The sequence below is a fragment of the Protopterus annectens genome, chromosome 8.part0 (assembly GCF_019279795.1).
Source record: "Protopterus annectens isolate FY-2018-M chromosome 8.part0, PAN1.0, whole genome shotgun sequence".
Classification (NCBI taxonomy): domain Eukaryota; kingdom Metazoa; phylum Chordata; order Ceratodontiformes; family Protopteridae; genus Protopterus; species Protopterus annectens.
Window position 1 is genome coordinate 1,233,566,025 of NC_056741.1, and position 25,393 is coordinate 1,233,591,417.

Genomic DNA, 25,393 nt, shown 5'->3' on the forward strand with positions numbered 1-25,393 from the left:
TATATGTATGTATGTGTGTGTGTGTATATGTATGTATATGTGTATATATATATATATATATATATATATATATATATATATATATATATATAAAATGCTTCTTCCTGTTTTATTGCTTTATTTTGCTTTTTGCTGCTTGTTCTTAGTGTTCAGTTGCATTTACTCTGCTGCATTTATTACTGCTTGCTAGTAGCCTGATTAAATTGTAACTGTTACTGTAAGTCTCTTAGTTTTTTATTAAGCACTTGGGCTTCAGACTAGTTATCTTGCATAAGGAAGATTTGCGGTCTGTACTCTTGTAGCAGGAGAGGTAGCTTACACCTTCCTGAACTGGGACTTGCTGGTTGAAGGCTTATTTTGTCTGTCATTCTAAAAGTATCTTAGTTCTGGTTTAAGCACTTGGGCTTCAGGAGAGTTATTTTACATTAAGATTGTTTGTGGCCTATACTCTTGTGGTAGGAGAGGGTAGCCTATGCCCTTTTGAGTTGGGAATTGCTTGTGAAGGCTTATTATGGCTTTGTTCCAGTCTGTGGTCTGCAGTCTTCTGGCATTGATGTCTAGACAGATTTTTTTTTTCGAGTAATAGAGCATCTAGTTTGCTCACTGAGCATTGCTCATGAAGTTGCTTGTCTTATTGACTAGTTCAATATTTAAGGTTTCCTCACTCCTCCCTAGTAGGTCATTAGCTATAGATATGCACTTACCACCTCTCTCTGTGGCCAGTCTGTTTGAGATGGGTATTCTGAGGCATTGTAGCAATTGCCTCATGTACACTGACAGCCCACTTATTATTAATAAAACAGTCTATACAAAAGGTGTAAATGCACTTTTAACACTGGAGGCAAAACTCTCTCATACAACCAAAACTAATCCTGCAGATGTCAGTAGCACAAAGACCCTACACACAAAACTGCTTATGCTGAGGTGCTTACAGATAACCTTATTTATTTATTTTTTATTTTATTTTACATTTGTTGACCGGGCTAGTCTAGCTGGAGATATTTCCATTTTCAGTAGAGGCCCGGGGAAAAAAGCTCCACATACTTAATAATAATATAGAAAAAACAAAGCAATAAGAGGCAATGCCACATACATTAGGAAGGAATTAACGTAACATTGTACAGTAAACCATCGGGATAAAAATTGTGGAAGATAACATTTACATAACATTTGTTGGTAGAGTAGTAATGTAAAGGAAGAGTAAGAAGTGAGGTTACAGGCTAATAGTAGAGTATTAGTCAGGGTTACAGCAGGGGCATAACCATTGAAGTTTTAGGTGATCTTTAAGATTAAGTTTGAAGAGGGGAAGGGAGGAAATAGAGGTTAGGTTGGGTGGCAGCATGTTCCATTGCTTACCTGTGGTGGTGGAGAACAAGGAGTCACCAGCCAAGTTGTTAGATTTGGGTATATAAGCTAGGAGTTTATTAGAGGAGCGTAGGGAATGAAGATTATTATAGGGTGTTATAAGATTGTTTAGTGTAGGTGTGTTGTTAGGTAGGTAGAAGATTTTGTGGGCAGTTGTTAGTTGAGAGAGTAGCAGAGCATTTTGCAGTTCAAGCCAGTCTAGCTGATGTAGGTTAATGCAGTGATGGGTTCTATAGGGCTTACCAGTTACAAACCTTGCAATACTGTTGTAGGCTTTGGTAAGTTTGTTGAGATTGTTTTGCTTTAAGTTGGTATAAATGGGAGAAGCATAGAGGAGGGTAGAGAGTAAATGAGAGTGGGCAACGGTAGTTCTTGCTTTAGGGGTGAGGAAGGGTCTTATCCTATACAAGGAGCCTAATTTTCTGTTAATGGACTTAATGGTGTTATTAATATGATTGTCAAAAGTGAGTTTATTGTCTATTGTAACTCCTAATAACTTACAGGTCAGTTCAGGTTATATAAGGGTTCCATTACTAGCTAGGATGGAGAAGTGTATGGGAGGGGTCTTGTTGTTAGGAGTAATCAGAAGTAATTTGTTTTTTTTGGCATTCAAGAGTAAGCACCGGTTTTGGAACCATGTTTCTACTATGGAGAAGATAGTTTGGCTTAGAGATTTAAGCTCAGGGAGAGATTTTGCAGAACAGATGATAGTAGAATCATCAGCATACTGTATGCAGGTGGATTGAGGAATAGCTACATGAAGATCATTTATGAACAGAGAGAAGAGAAGGGGTCCTAGAATAGAGCCTTGAGGAACTCCTAGTAAAACAGGGAGATATGAAGACAAGTGATTTTGCCACAAAACAGCTTGTTTTCGGTTGCTTCCTAAAACCTTCCTAAAACACTAAGATTTCCTGCACAGTACAAAGAAATAAAGGGTCCTCAGCCGTCACATAAACACTCCGTTAAAACTCCACCCACCCACAGATACACATATTAACACTGTATCCAGTGCCTCCACCGCTAAGCGCTTAAGACAAACCAGCACACAGCAACATTTCCTGGATATTGGTGATTCTGTAGCAAAGTACACCGATGTTCCCCCTCACCAGAGTAGGGAGAGAATCACAGTTAGCTGCCTTTCAGGGGCTAGGATCCATCAAGTTAGATAGGCACTCAGGTCATTGAACCATAAGTATCAGTATGACTCTTGTCATAGTCCATGTAGGTGTTTATGATCTGAGACATACCTCTCTTGACTATGTGAAGTGAGACCTAATCGAACTTGCAAATTGTCTCTGGCAGGTATGAGCCCACTCGGCACGTAAAAATCAACTACCAATCATTAGCGGACCGGAGTTCCGCTGTGGCGACCCCTAACCGGGAAAAGCCGAAAGACACAAACAAACATAGCAGAAATGCCACCTTCCCCAGGGATAAAGCCATGTTATCAACAAAAATGATTGAGTTTAACATTTGTCTTAGCTTCTGATGTCATTGCAGGGGGGGCAGTATTTGACCACCCGGGAGGTCATGGTTGACGAAGCACTCTACTTTGCCAGAGATGGTCTGCACTTACCCCCTCTAGGGTTTCTATATATTGGCAAAGACCTTTTCAACTCCCATAGTACTTTTTTATGCAGTGCCAAACTGATAAACCTACTGACTTGAAGGAATATCTGAACATGGTACTGCTCACTGCTAAAAGTCTTAGCAAGACTCTCTACTCCCTGCAAGCCTTCCTCTCCCTGGAGAGTCTAGAATTCTGTATAGTAAAGGAGACATGGTCTAAAGTAGCTGAAAGTACCCCAGCAGTGTAAGGTTATAATGCCTTTCACACCTTTAGAACAGCTACTGCACAGGTGGGAATTAAAGGTGGAGGAGTGTCAGTCTATATTAAGACTAATTTCACATCCATACTAATTAAAGTTTATGACCCACTAGAACTCATACATGTGCAACTCACCATAAACAGAGTGCATTACCATATCCTTGCAACCTATAGGGCCCCCTCCATGTCCCAGGAAACCCATACTACCTATCTTGATGTACTAGAGTCCCTCACCATTCAACCCAATAATGGGAGATCTCAGCTACCCCTCTATAAATTGGGAATCCTACACTGCTTCTGATGCACAAGCACAGCAATTCTAGAACTTTAATACCAGCATCCTGGAACAGTTGGTCCATTCTCCTTCCAGGGCAAACTAAAAGCCCCCTGAACAATCTAAACAGGCAGCTAAGAGAGTTAATTAATACTTCAGAGGGTAAATTTGAAGACAAAATAGCTTCTCAGGGAAAGGACGACCACAAAGCTTTCTACAGAGGAAATGCACAACCGTGCACAGAACTTACTGTAAATGGCATTACCCACACTGAACCAGAGGCCATTACCAGCCTTTTGGCTGACAGGTTCAGCTCAAATTTTCCCCCACTCCTCCCCGATAGTCCAAAGGAAATATTACATTTATTTAATTTATTTATTTAATGTAGTTAACATTTGTTAACCAGGAAGGTCTGACTTGGAACGTAGCCAGTTTTCAGTGGAGACCCAGGGAGAAATGCTCTAGACGCATGTCTTTTGAACCTGGGAGGAAACTGAGCACCCAGAAGAAACCCACATGAACGCAGAGAGGACATGCAGACTCCACATAGAAGGCAGTTCAGCCGAGAATCGAACTGGATAACCTCTTACTGTGAGGCAACAACACTACTGCTGTACCACTGCGCCATCCATAACACAATCCTCCCAACCTTTACTACAGAACAGGTCATTAATGCACATTACAAGGCCAAAAACACTATATTGATGGGCCACGATAACATCTCGGGATGTTTAATAAATAGCATGAAACATGACCCCTTTGGTCCATTTTAATCACTTTTCATCTGGAGCCTTTAGTCATGTTTTGTACCCAAGGAATGGAAGTTAGCTAAAGTCATTCCCTTTACAAAGGAGGTGCAGCCACTGATCTGAATAACTGCAGACCCACAAGTCTTACCAACCTCATATGTGAGGCCATGGAAAGAATCGTCATGGACATGATAAATGAGGACATAAGTAACCTGCAAACTCTGGACCCATCACAGTTCAGCTTTGTTAAAGGAAGGTCATGCCTATTAAATGCAGTGGGCTTTTTTGAGAGGGTCACCAAAGCATTGGATGAAGGTAAGACTCTGAAACTGGCAAAGGAACCAAATTATTGGGAGAAAATAACTAGAAAGGGAAAAATAATAGAATGGGAAGATGCCAAGTATTTGATATCAGAGTGCAGGCAAAGATATAGAAATAGTGGGGCAGACCAGCACTGATAGAATTTTTGATGGAGTCTAGAACAGAAGCTGCCATTAAAAAAATGAATAATTAGTGGGGCATATAAAATAATACATTATAACTGTAAGAATCAATCAGAGGAGCTTAGGATTGGGAAGAGAGGCTGAATAAGCAGTTCACAAAAACAATGGGGGATACATGTATATCTCCCAAATATGCAACAAAGTCTAGAAGATTTAGGATCTTTGCCTGGAAGTGTTTAGATAGGTATTTTTATACTCCAGGTAGATTCCAAATAATTTTTCCTTGGATGGATAGCAAATTTTTGTGTGACTGTGGCAAAAAAGAGGCAGTTGGGAACATATTTTTGGGAGTGAGATGAGTTTGTAGACTTTAAAGATTTTCTGTGGACCACTCTATTGGAGATGCTGGGGGAGCAGATTGGATTGACTGGGGAGATGATTTTTTTTGAGGTACGATACAGAATCAGAATTGCCTAGACATAGTAAAGCCTTGCTGAGTCTAATTATGGTGGCTTGGAAAAAAGCAATTACTCGAAAATGGAAATCAAAGTCTAAAACATCTTTACTAGAAGTCGCAAATATAGTAACAGAGGTAAACAACTGGAATTGGAACCTTTAGAAAAAGGAAGGAGCAAACTACATAGGAAAAAATGGGAATTGTGGAAACAATATATGCATAGAGGGACCAAGTTTTAAAAGAAAGCAAGATTTGAATGAGCTGTACAATGCATAACAGACAATGACTGGTTAGATTATAAGTGATGTATAATGTTTGCAACTACAGTTGTTTCAATGATGTTTGTGATGCATCATGTTTGCAACCAAAGTGATGTCAATGATTTTCATTTATATAAATGTAAGATTGCCTATGTCATATGTGATAATTTTAATAAAGATGTTTTTTAACAAAAAAAAAAGGGGGGGGGGTTAAGATTCTCCACACAGCTTACCTCGACCTGGCCTAGGCTTTTGAGAGAATACCCCACTCAGGTATTCAAGACAAGCTCACTGATTTAGGTATAAACTTATTAGCACCTGCTGAATAGCCACCTGGCTCACAGAATAGGAGGTCAAAATAGACGAGGCCACCTTCACAAAAATCCAATCACAAGCAGAGTTCTTCAGGGCTCAGAACTGGGCCTACTCCTTTTTGGCATCAGTTTCTCTGAAATGTAAGCAAATGCTGAAGGTTTATGGCTGATGGTCTGCATATGTACGCTGGTTGGGGGTTATAATCAACTCCCTGCAGACACTAGCATTCCTTAAGAAGGTCCATCTCTGACTAATAAATGGTGCCAAAGCCATGGTCTTAACCTCAGTGCTAAGAAATGCATAATTGTACCCTTTGTGCAATCAACCATCCTGGCTAATTACCATGTTTGATAATACACCCGTAAGAATCGAGACAGTGGTCAGGGATCTGGGTATGCATGTAGACAGTAGCCTTACATTCGATCACCACATGGCCAGGGTGGTGAGGAAATCCTTTTATGTTGCACAACCTAAAAGTAAGGGTATGGCATTTAGGCCCAAAGAAGTCATTATTCCATTGTACTCCACCTTTATCAGACCAGTCCTAGAGTACAGTGCTCCCTTTGTATGTACCTGACGAGGCATATGCAGCAACAAGAGAGACCTCAAAAGTTCCTTACAAAAAGAATACAAGGCATGACAAACCTGCCTTATGCGGAGTGCCTTAAAGCCCTTTCATAGGATCATATGAAGTTACTAAGTTATTGGCCCTGAGGCCCTTGCAAGCCTAGTCAAGAATTTAGCCCATGTTCTGTCTTTCCCTCAACTCAAGTCTCCTGTAGATTGCTGAGGGGGTGATCTCTGCCTGGCATGCAAGGGATCCACACACACCCCACAGTTATGGAGCTCCTACATATCAGTAAGTCACAGTATCAGAAATACAAGGTCTAGGGACCTGAATTTTGTCTGTGACATAAACGGAGCATGTTGGAGAGACCAGATGCATCTCAGAGACTGCCCCTCCTATAGAACAGGCTTCCCATCCATGTGAAGCTGAGCTCATCTGTAATACAGTTTAAGCACAACCTAGACAAGTAGGTGGTTTTAGGAAATTTTCACCAGGCCTGGCACCCCTGTCCCTTATGTACAGAGTTAGCTTATAAATGCCTGGCCCTCAGTGCCCTATTTGGATGCAGGACATAATCATTCTTTCTGGAAAACTTAGCTAGGCGTAGAAAGTTTCCTTGGGTAATTAGCATAGTAACAGTCTATGGATCTATACAGTAGTTTGCTCTGAACATATAATATTATACAAGTAATTATTTAAGTTGGTATTGAGTACATTACGGTTTTTGTAAAGATGTGAAAGGATGCTTTTCACAAAATTGTAACATTACAATTTCAAGTTGTACAGTAGGTTTGTAGGTAAACATAGGATCATATTGTATAGTTGAAAGTAATTTGTTCAGAAGAATTATGAGATTGTTTTGGTCGTAGGTGGGCATTGCTGATGGATGACTCAAGTACACAAAATATGAGTTAAAGGACAACCGCGCCCTCAGACTCAAAAAACATATTAATTTCATCATGGTTTGATGTTTCCTACATTTTAATAGCACTCTGAGACTATTTTGAGCTTTTTAGATATTTTTAGATGCAATTTCTGACTCTGACCACATGGGGTCTGGCATATTGAAAAAATTCAGACTGTTTACTCTGCCTCTAAGTATCCCAGAATGCATTATTTGTCTCCAAAAAATTGCATCAGATCTGCCACGTTTTGCCTTAAGCTGCTGTCACTTCATTGACTTAACAGGCATTCACTGCAGTCTTAAAATCCCCTACTTTTGGTTAAAATGTTATCCTTTTTCAATGACCACTTAAAACACAAGCAGTGCAAATGCTACAGAACAGAACTGAAAGGTGCATTTTCTAGCTCTTTCATCTTAGAAATGCTAAATTGCTTTCTTTTGTGAAGGTTGAAATCTAGCTCTTCAAGGAATCTCCCCTCCCACTTCACACCTACCTTCCCTAGCTGTCAGAGCCAAGGGTAATTTGACCCATTATCTGCATGTGATTGACAGCTCGTCACAGCAGGTGACCAGAGTAATGTACTGTTTGCTTGTCAGCCTTTTCCTCCTTACAGTGGGAGACTTTTTTTGTTGCACTACTCCTGTCAAATTTAAAACCAATCTACATAGCACTGGCAATAATCCCTGCTTTGCAAAGCAGTCTGCCACTTATTTTCCCTTCCTGTTTAAATAGCTAACAAATTATGCACTATAAACTTGAAATATTTTAGACTTGCATGACAGCACCCACATGCTTTTTTGAGTCAATATTTAAAAAAAATTATGGTAGTGCATGCACACACGCAGACACACGCACGCAGACACACACACTGCTTTACTTCTACAATGATTTAGATTTTATTTTTACATTTTATAGCAGTGTACTAACCAAGCAGAGAAATCTGGTTCAAAAGCAAGGATAAATTGATCCTGAAATACCTATGAACCTCAGCGCAAGAAATTAGGACAAAGCCATACATAGAAGTGGGACAAAGGCACAATTGGAAAAGCGCAGTCCGGGTCTGAACTGTCTGCAAACAGCTACAGTTAACTTTGAGTATGTGTCTACCTGTTTGAGCCAATATTCATTTTCCCCTGGAGAGCACTCTGCTTTGTCTTGTAAGCAGCCCCCCCCCCACCACACACACACACACACACACACACACACACACACACACACACACACACACACACTCCACTTTCTCTTATTCCCTTCTGTTAGCAAATAGTATCCGCCATAACTCATCAATACTGTGTGTTTGTAAATTTAAACTATGACCACAGTAGCCTACTGATACAAGGTTATCATGTTTTTCCACCTGAGAAATTAAGAAATGACTTGGTTTCAGAGCAGTCCTTGGTCAATTGTGATTGTTTCTTAACACATACTTGCCTTTGCTTTGTGATTGTTTCCAGCCCCCTCATACGAGCAACTAACAGGGTCTCTACCCGCTTTGCTCCCCACCCTGCCCCCTATTCCCTCCCGCCCAGGTGGTCCCACCTTTATTGGACTCAAAACCCCTCCCATCTTTCCAATAGCCAACCACAGCGCTAACCCAACACTACCTCCTCCATCTTCCCACTACTATCACACCTCCTCAACTAACATGTACCAGCATATCTTACCTATGCTCACTGCATGCACTCTCCTTGCATATCTTACATCCTACTAAAGCTCCATCATTCCCCCACTCAACCACTACCACTGAACTACTACTCACACCACCACTCATGTCTCACCCACACTCAACTCCCCTCCCACCAGCTCAAGAACCATCCCTATGCACCCCCCACATATTCTACCAACTATATTACTCAAACATAAAGCAGCCCTACAACTTAACATAGTAACCCTCCCACCATACCTAGTACCCACAGAGCACAATCATAAAGTTTCCCTTATAAACAAACACATTCAAAAACTGAGAAAACTAATAATCTCATGCATATCAAAACTAGCCCTAAGTGGAGACATCCACCTCAACCAATTACCGCCCCGTAGCTATTCTCTCTCCACTCTCCAAAATACTAGAGAGACGCATACACTCTCAGGTCTCAGACTACCTCCTTACTAACAACCTCCTTTCCAGTACTCAGCATGGTTTCCGACCAAACCATAGCACCACCACTGCCTTACTCTCCTTTACTAACACTATCCTTCAGCATAAAAACAATGGCTATCTCTCCTCTGCTACTTTCCTAGACCTATCTAAATCAATTGACATGGTCCCACACAACTTATCTCTGTCCTCAATAACCTATCCTTCTCACAATCAGTTACCAACTGGTTTCAGGTTTACCTGTCTGACCGCCAACAATCCGTTGTATGGCAGAATGACATCTCCCCAACTACCTGTCTCCATAGGGGTTCCCCAAGGATCCATCCTTGGACCCCTACTCTTCTCTGTTTACACCAATAATCTAGCCTCTGCCACCAAACATGGCACACTCATACAATATGCAGATGACTCAACCATCATCTGCTTAACCCAGTCCCTACCGAAACTGCAAAAAGTCACACAGAAATCCTTTTCCTCTGTTGAAACATGGTTATCCGATGCCCAATTAATACTCAACCCAAACAAAACTAAACTACTCATCTTCCAACCCGCCAAACATACTCAAAACAACTCTCACTTTAACATCACAGCAAAAGACAACACCACTATATACCCAACTGAACACACCAAATTGCTAGGAGTGGAAACAGAAAATAATATTTGACATTCACATATCCATGACCATAAAAAAAGCCCACAAAAAACTAGGAGCGTTATACAGAAAAGAGCAATTTCTCACCAAAGCAGCAAAGATTTCAATAGCAAATTCCCACCTTATCTCCACCCTACTTTATGCCTCTCCAATATATACCAACCTAAGGAAATGTGGTCTAAACAAGCTAGAGACCTGCTACAACAAAAATCGCCAAATTCGCCACAGGGGCATCCTACCGTAGTCACCACTGTCTCTCACTTGCTGAACTGGGCTGGCTTGAACTCCCTCACCTGCTTCAGTGGTATCAACTCTCACTCGCCCACAAACTAGTAAACCATCCACTAAATGTCCCATCCCTCCAGAATCTACTCCAACCCTATCGCACCACCAGACCAATAAGATCTAGCAACAAAAATCACTTGCAGATCACTAAAGCCAATAACTCTGCTGGTGAAGCACTATTCTCTTGCACCATAGCCAAATTATGGAACTCACTCCCACCCACAATTACCTCCGTACCATCATGCACCCACTTCAAAACTTTACTAAAAGCGCAACTAAAAACATGCTGGCTATGCCCTTGCAACTCCCAGTCTAATATCATCCACCCCATCCAACCACTACCTTTCTTTCCACTCCACTAACTACCTTGATTATAGCAAGCTCAGATGCTCATAAGCCTAGTACTTATTATACAGCAGGAACTTCTCATTGTAACATTTGTTAATGTCTGTTATGTACTTCACAGATAAAGATTCTATTTGTCTACTGATGTACTATGTTCTTCATCTGTAAATATGTTGTAAGTAATTCCTATGTTAAATTGTTAATCACTATAATCCAATGTAACTACTGTCTATTTTACTGTGGAGCTTTTCTCCCCAGGCCTACGCTGAAAATAGACCTACGTCCAGTCGGACACTCCCGGTCAACAAATATAAATAAATAAATAAAATAAATAAATAAATAGAAGTAGGATTATTGCTCCTACCAAATTAGGAAAGATTATGAAATAGTAGGTCTTGCATTAGTATGAATTTTCAAAAGGGTGTGAAATCTGAAACTTAAATGTCTGTCATTGATTTCATTCTTCAGTCTCTAATGATTTGGCAGCAAATGTCCCAAAAAAAAAAATTGATTCAAAAAGATAATAGCCACACAATACAGCTGGTAACCTGTCAAAGAAGGGGCTCCTTTTAATATTAGTACTGCTAACTTGAGCATCTGACAAAATAAAAAAAAACATGCATTTATGAAATGAAAGTTATCCCTAATTGGATTATTACAGTTAATGGTAAACCCTCCATGTTTTCTTCCAAAATAGCAATTTCTGGGGAGGGATTATTAGGGGAAGAGCAACATTTAGAGCCAAATTCAGGGACAGTTGAGAGGTTGGGATATGCCTAATTCTAAAAAAGCAATTTATTTGCATGTACCTAGCAACCTGTTAATGCAGAAAATCTGGACAAGGCAAAATATATGTGGGGGGACATCAAAACAGTACAAAAAATTGATCTTGTATAAACTGAGAGAGCTGATCGAATAACAGGTCTTGCTTTAGCATGCATTTTAGGTTATGAAGGCTGAAATTTAGTGACTTTATTCCGAAAGAGTTTGACTGAAAACCACAAAAATTGAGACTAACAATCCAAAAATAAGAAGCCTTGCTTGCAGTCACACACACTCTTGCCCCCTTGCTTGCAGTCACACACTCTTGACCCCTTGCTTGCAGTCACACACGCACTCACACTATTGCCCCCTTGCCTGCAGTCACACACACACGCACACTATTGCCCCCTTGCTTGCAGTCACACACACACACTTGCCCCCTTGCGGACACACACACACACTTCGACCTTGCTTGCAGTCAGAATTTGGACATTGCAACAGCACTGAAACAGACATTCAAAGATAACACATGTAGCCAGTGGCAGTCTAAGTTTCACTTTCGGTTAGTGATATTTTAAAGTTCTCAGACCTTTTGCACATGAGGAATGCACATGTTGTTGAATACACCTTCCTGATTGTATATAATTATATTCCTTGTACAATGCAGTCCAGTTTTAGTGGGTGTTTTATATTTACTGTTTCAAACATTTTTCCTGAAAACAGTGCAACAAAATGCATGCACCAATAATGACAATACTGCCCAATTCTGAATATTTCCATCACAAGTGTAGTCAAACTTCCAGCAGTCCACCAGTATCAGTACATACGCACAATTTCTGAAGCAATAAGCGTCCTGTAAATAATTCCACATTAAAGCGATCTGTAACTAATGGAAGCGGTTGCTGCTAGCCAAAAATTAGATAAGTCATGTCATCAACAAATAATGTCATAGTTGCCCTTTTTGAATAATTTACTTATCTTGCACAAGAACAATAAGCTGGTAATACTGCAGTAGGGAATGGATGACAATCTTCTTCACCAGAAAGGAGTGCATCATCCACCCCATTTGCAACGCAGTACAGTTTCACAAATGCATCTATGTGAGTAGAAACCACAGCCTTCTGCATCAAAAGCAAACAACTTGTTGTGATATTAGCAAAGCAAGCAGATATAAGCAGCACTAATAATTGTTGCAGCCCTGCATCTCTCAGCTCCCTGTAAAATCTACTCAATCAATTGTATCTATGAACTTCACAGCACAAGAAATCTTGAAAGAGGCAAAATTTCCCCCTTGCTTGTAGTCACACACACACACTTGGCCCTTGCTTGCAGTCACATACACACACACTTGGCCCTTGCTTGCAGTCTCACACACACTTGGCCCTTGCTTGCAGTCTCACACACATTTGCCCCCTTGTTTGCAGTCTCACACACATTTGCCCCCTTGTTTGCAGTCTCACACACTTGCCCCCCTTGCTTGCAGTTTCACACACACACTTGCCCCCTTGCTTGCAGTCTCACACACACACTTGCCCCCTTGCTTGTAGTCTCACACACACACTTGCCCCCTTGCTTGTAGTCTCACACACACACTTGCCCCCTTGCTTGTAGTCTCACACACACACTTGCCCCCTTGCTTGCAGTCTCACACATTTGCTCCCATGCTTGCAGTCTCACACACACACTTGCCCCCTTGCTTTCAGTCTCACACACACACTTGCCCCCTTGCTTTCAGTCTCACACACACACAATTGCCCCCTTGCTTGCGGTGTCACACACACAATTGCCCCCTTGCTTTTAGGTCTCACACACACACACACACACACACACACACACACACACACACACACACACACACTTGCCACTTACTTGCATGCACACACACACACACACACACACACACACACACACACACACACTTGCCCCTTGCTGTATCCTATGGACATTAGAAGGCCTCCAGCTGAGGGCACTACATAGGTTACCTGTATTTTTTAGCAAGTTCCTCCTCCTATTTTATTTCTTCTCACTCAGAGCCCCTACCATGATAGTGCTATCCCTGGCCACAAAAACAAAATGGTTGCAAGGCATGTACTTCACTACCAGAAAACTGAGATCAGAAAAGCTTACCAGCCTTAGAGATTTTATCAGACTTTGCTTCTCAGTGGCTTATGTGCCATACTCACTCACAAAATGTTATATTAACAGGCAGAATATCACTTTGCAGACTAAAGAAATAGTATTTTGTCTACCAAACTTTATCACAAAGTAAAAAAAAATATATGCCATGCTGATTCCATTATTTCAATAGGAATTGGCAGCAACTCTTACTCAAGGCATGCTGCTTAGCAGCCTTACAATGACTAAGCTGCTGTGCTTGTACAAGCAGCAAAATTCCTCATTTCCTTTCCCATCTATCTTCTATTTCTCTCTTATTTTCCTTACGTTTTTCATTAATTTAAAAACAAAACAACACGCAGGCTCAAAGAATATGATAGCAACCGTGACATTAATCTTACAAGAACCTGCGCTCTATGTGTAACGGAGCATTGTGAAGTATCTGAGGCTACTTCTAAACTATGGACACATAGTGACGGACAAAATGTTGAACCTCTGTATTGCCTACATCACTGTATATTTACCTGCTATAATAATCTTACATGGGAACCCAGAAATGCACTTAGCCTAGTTGCATGAAACAAGTATAGCTGCAGAAACCACCCCTGGACTACTACCACTCTCTTGCTGACTGTTCATAAGTATGTTTACAGGCTGCAGAATTACTCAATAAATAAGTTTTATGCCTAATGGCTCCAGCGTCCACATTAAAATAATTTCGTTACCCAGCTAACGGGGAAAAAAAAGGTATTATTCAGCTGTGGCAAAGTTTCAAGCAGGTAGCAGGTTTGATGGCACACACACTAAAACGGAGCAAGCAGAGTAGCATAACAAATAAAACGGAGCAAGCCCAGCAGCATAACCAATAAAACGGATTACTAATATTAAAAAAAAATAAATAAAAAACATGACAAGACTGAAACACGAAGCTCAACAACAGAAACAAACAGCCGAAAACATTACAAAACATCTGCAGCATGCAATCGCGAAGCACGAGGCATCAACAAACTAAAGAAAACCAAATACAGCTACAAATACAGCAAGGTTTTTTAAAAAAAACACACCAGCAACCACAATCGCGAAGCACAAGGCATCAACTAAAGAAAACCAATTGTAGCTACAAATACAGCATAGTTTTTAAAAAACACCAGCAAGCAACTAAAAACACTAGACAGTAATACAATTACTACAAGCAGCAATACACTTACTTCAGAAGGAAACCCAAAGGCAGCAAGCACAGAAACACAGGCCGACTCAAGAATACAAAAGACGCCAGCATTAAACATAACTGGGGAAATATAAACCCTGGATCAAAATGAAAATAAGTAGGCTAAGCTAAAAATGCAGCTGCGAAAGGGAAGCACATGGCACCCTTACAAACAGAAAAAGATTAACTCCACTAAAGTGCAATTAAAAACTTGGGAGGACACAATATCAGGGCTAGGGAGGCATAGAAACAGGGACAAATTACATTTAGGATACACTATTAAGAAGTAATAAGACTTACCTTACTTATGAAGTAGCAAAACGCTGGTGAAGAAGAAGTGCTTCACATGAATAGAGTCGACCAGATTTGCTAACACAGAAAAGGAGTTCCACACAGCACCTGGTCCATTTATTAGGTTAACAGTGGGCTGGGAAAGGCAGTGTTGACATCACAATGTGGGAGGATCACAGTGATTCTGTACAGCATGCAAATAAGGCAGTGTTTACGTCACTTTGGGGGAGGAAACCTCCCAGGATCTTCAGCAAGAGCTATGGCAGATGTGACATCATTATTTAAGAGACGACTAGACAGTTTTCATCTTGGTTTTAAAACTGAAAGTCAAACAGTACGGAAAAGTATGAAGCCTAAGCAGTAAAAGAGAATAGTGAATTTTTTTTAAAGCTGTGGTTATGTTTTTTTGAGGCTGTATCACATAACAGGATTTTAGGGAGACATCAGGTAGAGATATTTGATTTGATATCCCGTTGTTTTCCTTTAACAGGGCATTTTAAACAGTACTTTGCAGTTAATGACATGCTGTGTACACCTGTATAGCTAGTTGGAGGAGATATGCTTTAGTTCAGACTTGAAGTTCTTATGAGCAATAATGCTTCTTAAAGCCATAGGGACATTATTGCAGAGTTTTGAGATGATGGTTTAAAAATGGTAACAAATGTCAGTAAGTAAATGTACAGCATCATGTTGATTGTGGAAAGTGAGAGGAGTGGTGAGGTGTTTGTTAATTGAACTGAGGTGATGACTTGGAGTGCCATTGGATTAATTATTGTGGATTTTGGCCCTTGGGGTGGTAGAAAACTGTGAGTAGCAGACAGTCTTGTCAAAGTTAATTTGCTGAGTAATTCAGTTTTAACTGTTTAATTTGAGAAAGACACAGTGCTTGCATTTTGCAAATAACGCAATGTGGAAAGATGTTGGTAAGCATGTTCAAGTTTGAGTGAGTCAGAAATTAGCAAAAAGAGAATAGTGGCATAAAATGATAGGTAATAAGAAGACTGTGTAGAAAGTAGTTGCAGTGTTATGGATATTTGCAAGAAACTTTTGGTATTCCACTAGGACTGAAGATTACCTGTAGAGGAAGTCTGGTCATCTAATAAAAGCATTTCAAATGGCCATGGGTTTTACAGTACAGTAAAAAGAATTGAAAGGCTTAAGCCATAACCTGGAATACATAGGTCATTCTGAGAGACAGCTTAAGGAGAAGAGAATGATTGCTTTGGTTTCTGGCTTTTCCTAGAGAGGGCATCATTGCAGGCAACAATGTTTTTCAGTAGCAGATGTCTGCTATTTGAAGATGTATGGCAACTTGATGTTTTGGCTTTCCTCAGCTGTTTTTGTTGGTGGTGATCTTACTGTTGTGGATCTTGAATAATTTAGTTAGGCTGAAGACAGTGTTATTCTGAATAACTGAAAACTGCCTTGCTTATCTTCTTTTAGTTAATCTGAGCAATGTTCTTAAATTGCATGCTTAGTAGAATCATTGTTCCCTTTCATTTAGGGCTTTATTATTTCATTAAAAGATGCATGTAGGTTGTGTTGTTCCCTAATTGTTAAAAATTTTAAGTGTACTTTGACTTGCTTCCCTTTTTTTTTCTAGGTCACCAGCATATTGAAGTACTTGTTCCCTGTACCCAAAGATGATAGCAGACGGGTGATAACCTTTGCCAATCAAGATGATTTTATTTCATTCAGGTAACATGCTGGAGACATTTTCTGAAATTTGCTAAACCCATGTGTGATGCCCGTGCCCTGGCCCAGCAATCAAGAAGCCTCAATCCTCACCACTAACACCAGTGAGGGGCATCTCATATAGGAAGAAAGGATAACAAATACACACAGTAAAGTGCAGTTTCCCTTAAGAGCACACAGAGATCACAGTCAGTCCGGAGCTGGTCGCTTCCTTGCTCTCCAGGTCCCCAGTAAGACTCCCCACTGGCACAGCTATCGGGTCCAGATCTCAGCCTAGTGGGAAAGCTAAAATCTCCAGCACCCTCTCTGTCCAACCAGGTGCTTCATGTCCCTGCCCAAGTAGCTGACACACACACACACACACACACACACACACACACACACACACACACACACACACACACACACACACACACACACACACACACACACACACTTTGAGAAGAGTTTATATAACCATACAGACACTCCTGGGGAAGGCTGGCACAAGTTCTTCAGCTGTGCCCCTTTTCTGCCCAGTCTAAAAGGTATTACCACTTGCCACCGCCCACTAATATTTATCAGCTACTCAAAGGCCTTTAAAAGGGTGTCCGATTATTACTATGCAATGTTATTATCCAGTTGGTAGTATAGCCCAGGGCTAAAGCTATTAGAGTGGCTTTGTACAATTTTACCAAAAGCATGCAGGTACTCTAAAGAGCTTAAATTATCTCTACAAAAACAGCCACAGTTGATGAGGTTTAAAAATATTTAATAACAAATCGTCAAAACACAAGACAATACTTTTTGCTACACAGTGCTAGTCAAGAGTTCAGAGATCACAGAGAAATACTTAAAATAATTCAGTAGTACAAGTCTGACATCACAGAAAAAAACACTTTGTCTAATCTTTCTAGTTTCTTCCAATTTCTAAGAGAAAACACAAGTCTAAAATAAACTTGCTTATAGACCACAGGCAGAGTGCTGATGAGTTGGATGGTCAGTTGGGAGGTGGCCAAATGGTTAAGGTGTTTTGCCTTGCAAACACAAGGTGCAGGGTTTGAGTCTCACAAGGGATAATTGGCTAGGCTTAAAGTGGCTCGCAAGGGCAGTTAGCTTAGTACTAATCTATGAACCTATGAACCTAAGACAAAAATGCTTAATGCTGTCTGATTCTCTCTTGTTTTTAAAATCACATTCCTGGTTCACGTTGCATCATTCTTCACACTTCCTTGGGTTCCAGGCTAACAGGCTACATTCTTTAGTAACTCCGACCAGGTCAGGAAGCAAAGCCATTAAGGACATTTATGTATGCAAATTCTGGCCATTAACTCTAGCCTTACAACAATAGCAAAAATTCCTTCATCTAGACTGGCCAGAGCCGTGTTTACATCACAGGGTCACACCATGCTTTCCTTGGTCAGTAGAGTGCATTGTTGTTGCATTGTTTTCAGTTCCACATGTAACACTATTTTTACCATTTAAGACACAAGCCTGTGGTTTACATTAATATTTACAGATGATAGAATTATCTCCAAAATTCTATATGGCTGGGATGGCAGCCTTCATCTGTCTTCAACCAATCTTCATATAACTCCCCCTGGAGAACTCAAGCTAGTTTTTCAAGTGACCCTTGAGAAATACTGCTTGAGAGGGTTTGGTCTGTCTGAGTATACATTACCCCATTCCCTGTCTTGAGAGCTGGGCTTTTGAATGCTGGCTAAGGCTCTTGCCACCCCTATAGTGCCTTTATAGGCAAGGCTCAAAAGACAAACCCACCTCCATAGACAACACAAGGAAAAAGAAACTAAGGGTAATGCTGCTCAACGCCAGAAGTCTAAACCTCAAGATGCACACACTCGAGGCTCTCCTCAGTATGGAGAATATAGGTATCTGTGCAGTAACGGAAACCTGGTTCAAGGCTCCCGAGAGCACCCCAGCACTACCAGGTTATACCTCATACCATGCTTTTCGGCCCCAAAACTCGGACCGAACCACAAAAGGAGGGGGAGTATCCATATTCATCAAAGATACCCACACCTCCAGGTTAGTGGCACTCCACGGAGCATCGGAGACCATCCATGTGCAACTAACAGTGGGCAAAACTGCCTTTCAGTTTGTAGCCTGCTACAGACCACCCTCCCAAACTCAGGAACCCCACTCGGCTTTCCTGAGAACACTGGAGAATATGAAGGTCGCTCCAAACACCATTATATTAGGTGACTTCAACTACCCAAACATAGACTGGGAGCACTACTCAAACCCCAGCACCCTTGCCCAACGGTTCCTAGACTTTATAAACTCAAATGCTATGGAACAACTGGTCACCACTCCCACAAGAGGGGAAAACACATTGGACCTGATCATCACCAACGTGGGGACTCTATATTCCATATCAGAGGTATACCCCTCATTGGTAAGCTCTGACCATAAATTAGTCTCACTGGACATCCATATCCCATCTCCACCCCCAGCCAAGGAAACCACGGTGAAGAACTTCTCAAAAGCAAACTTCACACTTATCAAAACTGAGGTGGAATCTTTCAAAGCCCCCGGGCCAGTGGAAAATACGGCCCAAACCACAGACTCCTTTACAAACACATTTTATGGACACCTACAGGAATGCATGGATCATGCTATCCCAAATAAAACCAAGACTCACTCCTCCAAAGGCAGGAGACCTGTGTAGAGGACCCCAGCCATAAATGAGCTATACAACAGAAGGAGGAAGCTACTACATGATAGAGTAAAATCCCAAAAATGGATGGCATCTCTGATCAGTACTAGCAAGAAACTATGATCCCTCATAAAATCATCTAAGGCCAGCTTCGAAAGAAAAATTGCACAAGACGCTAAAGATAATCACAAGGCCTTCTTTAGTTATGTCAGGAACCTGGGTGGCAACTCCCAGATATGCTCTGAGTTAGAGCAAAATGACAAAAAATACACTGAACCCATAGACATTGCCAACATCCTGGCAGACAGGTTAATTGCAAACTCCCCCCCCCCCCCTAAAGAGCAAATGTCTATCCCAACAGAGTGTTGCCTCCCTGACATCACAGATGCACAGGTGAGAGCTGCCCTCTTCAAAGCAAAAAAACACAGCATCTGTGGGACCGGACGGTGTCCTGGGCTGCGTCTTACACGAGCTCCAAGAAGAACTGAACCCTCACATAAAGTCACTGTTCAATCTCAGCCTTACTACAGGATGTGTACCCAAGGAATGGCATACAGCAACAGTGGTCCCACTCCACAGAGGACCCCAGAAACTATCGCCCTATAAGCCTGACTAGCCTGGTCTGCAAAGCTATGGAGCGTATGATCATGGAACTCATAAAGAAAGACATTGGGAACCTCCAAACACTGGATCCTACCCAATTCAGCTTTGTTAAGGGTAGATCTTGCCTCTTGAACCTGGTCAACTTCTTTGAAACGGTCACCAAGGCCATAGATGAAGGGAAGGTAGTCCACACAGCCTACCTGGACCTCGCAAAAGCCTTCGACACAATACCCCACTCGGGCATCATAAATAAGCTCACCAGCTTAAATGTCAACCCCTATGTCACAAGATGGGTTGCAAACTGGCTCAGGGATAGAACCCACATGGTCAGAATTGCAGGTGCCATGTCAGACTCTAAACCAGTTACAAGTGGCGTCCCACAAGGCTCAGTCCTGGGACCTCTCTTGTTCGGTATATATTTCTCTGAGGTACAGGCCAACACGGGAGGAATATGGCTGACCAAGTTCGTAGATGACTGCAAACTGGGTGCCATAATAGACTCGCTGACTGACACAAGCATCCCCCAAAAGGGTCTCACAGAGATGGATAACTGGTGCCAGAGCCATGGCCTAAAACTAAATGCCAAAAAGTGCATAGTCATCCCCTTTGGGAAAAACAAAGTGCCCACAAATTACCACATAGGTGGTAATCCAGTTAGTACGGAAGAAATAATTAGGGATTTGGGGACCCAAGTAGATGGCAATCTCTCCTTTGATAATCACGTTGCCAAAGGGGTTAGAAAGACCTATATAGCCCACCTTATCACAAAAGGGTTCACATCTAGAACAAGAGAGGTCATTGTGCCCCTCTACTTATCACTCATCAGGCCCATAATTGAATACAATGCCCCATTTGGGATGCACCTTACCAGACACCTGCAGCAACTGTAAAGATCCCAGAAGTACCTCACCAAGAGGATCAAGGGACTCCAACAGATGCCCTACGCAGTTAGGCTAAAGAAACTCCAGCTCTACTCAGTTGCTTACCGCCTAATCGGAGGCGATCTGTGCCTGACGTATAAAGCCATGTCCAACCTAGAATTAATGGAAATGCTCACCTCAGGAAATCCAAATCCCTTAGAGCTACACGCTCCAGGGACTTAAACCTCAGCACAGAAATAAATAGGACATGCTAGAGGGACAGATTCATATCCCAGAGGCTCCCGTCACACGGGAACAAAATCCCAATCCATGTTAGGCAGAGCCCCTCAATGACCCTCTTCAAGAGAAATCTTGACGAGTGGATGGGAGATCGTAGGTTTACCCCTGGTATCTCTTCTGTGTCCCTACTAGACAGAGGCACAGTAAACTAACCTTAAAAGGGCTATCTTCTGTGACCTACTATACAGAGGCACAGTCAACTAATCTAAAAGGGTGGTGAAAGCCAAACACACTCTGGCTTGGCTTATAAATGCCCTAGGGCAGATAGCCTAGTATCAACCTATGAACCTATCTGAATTGGCATTGCTAATCCCACTGCAGTGCTGCACTGACATATATGCTTGCAACTCTAGGCTCCATCTTAGCAACTTGGCATTTTGCTGGCTGGCTGGCTCTGTTTAGCCATGTTAGGGGGTTGTGATCTGTCATAACAGTGAATTTCCTTCCATACAGATAAGGCTGAAGTTTCTGCAGTGCCCATACTGTGGGTAGACATTCCTTTTCTACAGCTGCATAGCATTCCTCCCTGGGTTGGAGCCTACGACTGAGATAAACCACTGGGTGCTCTTCTCCCTGTGAAGAAATTTGGCTAAGTACAGCCCCGACCCCATGGTTAGAAGCATCCACCTGCACAGCAAATTCTATGCTGTAATCTGGACTGGCTAACACAGGGGGTCCTACCAAAGCTTCTTTAAGCTTCTGGAATACCTGCTCACATGCTGGGGTCCACACTAGCTTATCTGGCCTGTTCTTCCTTGTCAGGTCTGTGAGAAGAACAGCTGTGGTACTATAACTGGGTACGAACTTTCTGTAGTACCCTGCTGTCCCTAAAAATGCCCTCACCTGCTTTTTGGTAATGGGTGCAGGCCACGCCTGAATGGCTTCCACTTTGGCAGGTTCTGGCCTTATCTTACTACTCCCCACTCTGTGTCCTAGGTAGGAGACCTCTGCCATATCCACCTAACATTTGCTCATCTTAATGGTCAGTCCTGCCCTCTGCAGTCTGCCCAGCACCTCCCTGACATGCTGAAGGTGCTCTGGCCAGGAATGGCTGTGGATGGCAATATCATCTAGGTAAGCAAGGGCAAACCCTCCTGCTAGGATATGATCTACCAGCCTCTGGAAGGTTGCTGGGGCATTCTTCATCCCAAAGGGCATCTTTGTGAACTCATACATGCCAAAAGGAGTCACAAAGGCTGACTTCTCTGTAGCACTGGGAGTCAAGGGCACCTGCCAGTAACCTTTGGTAAGATCAATGGTTGTAAGATATTTAGCACCACCCATCTGCTCTAGGGTCTCATCTGTCCTAGGCATGGGGTAAGCATCCAACTCTGTGTGACTGTTTAATTTCCTGTAGTCCACACAGAACCTGGTGCTGCCATCTTTCTTTGGCACCAGCACCACTGGGGAGGCCCAAGGACTGTTGGACTCTTGAATCACCCATAGTTCCAACATCTCTTGTACCTCCTCCTTCAGAGTCTGTTTGACTCTCTCAGGCACTCTTTAAGGGGCCTGCTTAATAGGCCTTTGGGATCATGTGTCCACCTGGTGCTGCCCCAGGTGGGTGCACCCTGGTTTCCCAGTGAATATGTCCCCACATTCCTGCAACACTGCTCAGATTTCTTGAACCTGGGTAGGAGATAGCTGCTGGGACATTGCTACCCCTTCCACTGAGGTGTCATTGTGAGCCTCACTGAGGAGGTCAGTCCTCAGATCTCCCGCAGACTCCTCCTGCAATCCACTGCAAATGCTCAGCACAAGGGCCTCCCTGTCATGGTAAGGTTTCATCATGTTAACATGGTACAATTTGTGCCCCTGCCGTCTACCTAGCAATTCCACCATGTAGTTAACATCACTTGCCTTTCTTACCACCTTGTAGGGTCCCTCCCAAGCTGCTTGCAGCTTATGTCTGACAGGAATGAGAACCATTACCTGCTGCCCCACAGCATACTCTCTAGCGCGAGCATTCCTGTCGTACCACACCTTTTTCTTTTGGGCTTCTGCCAGGTTCTCCTAGGCCAAGCCCACGAGTTCCCTGAGCCTTGTCCTGGGGTTTAGGACATATGCCACAACAGACTCCTTGTGAGACTCGCACTCACCTTCCCACTCATCTCAAATTACATCTAGAGGTCCCCTCACCCTATGCCGTACAGCAACTCAAAGGGTGAAAAACCTATGGATTCCTGGAGAACTTCTCTGTAAGCAAACAACAGATAGGGCAAATATTTGTCCCACTCTCTCTTAAACTGATCTGCAAATGTCCGTAGCAATGACGTGATTGTATAGTTTAACCTCTCAACAAGACCCTTAGTCTGGAGATGGTAGGGGGTGGTCTTCATGTGCTTCACCCCACAGGACTTCCACAGACAAGCCAGCTGGTTTGACATGAAATTGGCACCTCTGTCGGTCACTATTTCTTTTGGGAAGCCTACCCTGCTGAAAATCTCTAGCAAAGCATTTGCCACCTTCTCTGCCTCAATGGAGGACAACGCCATCACCTCAGGGTATTGTGTAGCATAATTCACTGCCACTAGGATATACTTTTTCCTTGTGGAACTTGGGGTACTCAGAGGACCCACTATATCCATAGCTACCGTCTGAAATGGCTCCTCAGTCACAGGCAAAGGCATCAAAGGCGATCTCACCTTGTCTCCTGCCTTGCCTACCTTTTTGCACTGCTCACAGGTCGTGCAGTACCCTGTTACATCTCTGGAAATTCCAGGCCAGTAGAAGTTCTGCATAATATGCCTCTTTGTATGTTTTATGCCCATATGACCTGCAAAGGGAATATCATAGGCTTATGGCTAGAATCACCAGATGGTAGGCTCTAGGCACTACCAGCTGCTGTACTCTCACCTTCTAGCCCTCCCTCAGGGTCCACTCTCTGTATAGTAACCGTTTGTCCCAGTATACAGCTTCCCCCTTTCCTTGAGAATCGGGTGCCTCTTTAGCTACCTGCATCAGGCCTTGCAATGTAGGGTCTGAGAGCTGAGCCTGTCTCAACTCTCCTTGTAACCCTTCCCAGCTCCCCTTCCACAGAAAGTCTGGCATCCTCTGACAGTGGTGCCTCACTGTCGGCCTGGGTACTACTACTCACCTCTACTTTTGCAGTCACTGTGCCTAAGGGAACATCAGTACCCTCAAGCAGCTGTGGCTCACATTCAGTCTCACTGCTACAGAGTAGCTCCCTCCCTGAAGTAACCACCTCACCAGTCCTGGCTGCAAGTATGCAGTCTGTCTGGGTCTCCCCCAGGCTACCAGACCCACATGCTTGTCTCCTAGACTGACTGCGTGGAACTGCATAAGCACATGGTACTGCCTCATCCAAATCCTTCCCTATCAGGACATCTGAAGTTATATCCTCAAACACACCTACTTGCTGGCTTCCTTTTCCATCCTCCCATTCCAGGTGAACCCTAGCCAAAAGTATTTGGAATGGGATCCCTCCTAAAGCCGTGACTGGAGTAGACTGTCCAGGCAAGTAGTGCTCCTCTGTAACCAATGCAGGCTTTACAGTGGTTATATCAGAGGCTGTCTCTCTCTTGGCAATGGCCTCTTTGCCATTCACTACAACAGGGTATAACCTCTGGGGGTAGTTTGGTACCCTTGTTGTCCCAAGACAACCTACTGTTGGCATTTTGTCTTTCCCACTTACTGGCTCCCTCACCTTTTGTTCCCCACCTTGCCTCTGTGGACACCTGTATGCCACATGGCCCCACTGGTTGCATTCCAAACATTTAACTCTAGCTCCTGGACATGAACCTGGACTAGTGGCTTCCCCTGCTACTGGCAGTTTCTGTTGGGGCAGTCTGTGCTGCCCACCATGGGTTCCTTTAGACCCATGAGCAGTACTGGGGGTCCCTCTCCTGTGCAGGGCTGCCCTGCTTGCCAAGTATAAGTCTCCCTTCTTTCCCAACTCATCTGAAGTAGCGCATTGTGTATCAGCTAACCAGATCCTCATGTCCTCAGGCAAAGTGCTAAGGTCTTGTTCCCTCAACAAAAGGTCTGCCAGCCCTTCAAAACTGGTGACCTGACATCCACTCACCCACCTATGGAAATAAGTGCCCAGTTCAGAAACATATTCACACACACTTTCATCTGCCTTGCGTCTGTGCTCATGAAACTTTTTCCTATACGTTTCAGGTGTTAGCTTAAATAATTCTAACAAGTGATTTTTAACAGCAGTATAATCAGAACATGAAATGTCAAACATTTTTGATGGAACAGTTACAACTTTACCATGGAGTAAAGGCGGTCAGGAACCGTACCCAGAGCCTTTGGTCAACCCCATACTGTTTGCCTACCCTCTCAGGCATATGACTGAAATTATCCCCCTCTTTAAACTGCAGAAGAAATT

General features: G+C 42.8%; 1 protein-coding gene across 1 annotated transcript in view; it reads left to right on the forward strand.

The window, feature by feature from the left end:
• Nucleotides 1-25,393, forward strand: part of IMP4 (IMP U3 small nucleolar ribonucleoprotein 4) — a 267,706-nt gene that overhangs the window by 196,202 nt on the left and 46,111 nt on the right. Inside the window, exon 7 of the mRNA XM_044080730.1 lies at nucleotides 16,526-16,620. Coding sequence (XP_043936665.1) covers nucleotides 16,526-16,620 — 95 coding nt within the window. The remainder of the gene's footprint in view (nucleotides 1-16,525; nucleotides 16,621-25,393) is intronic.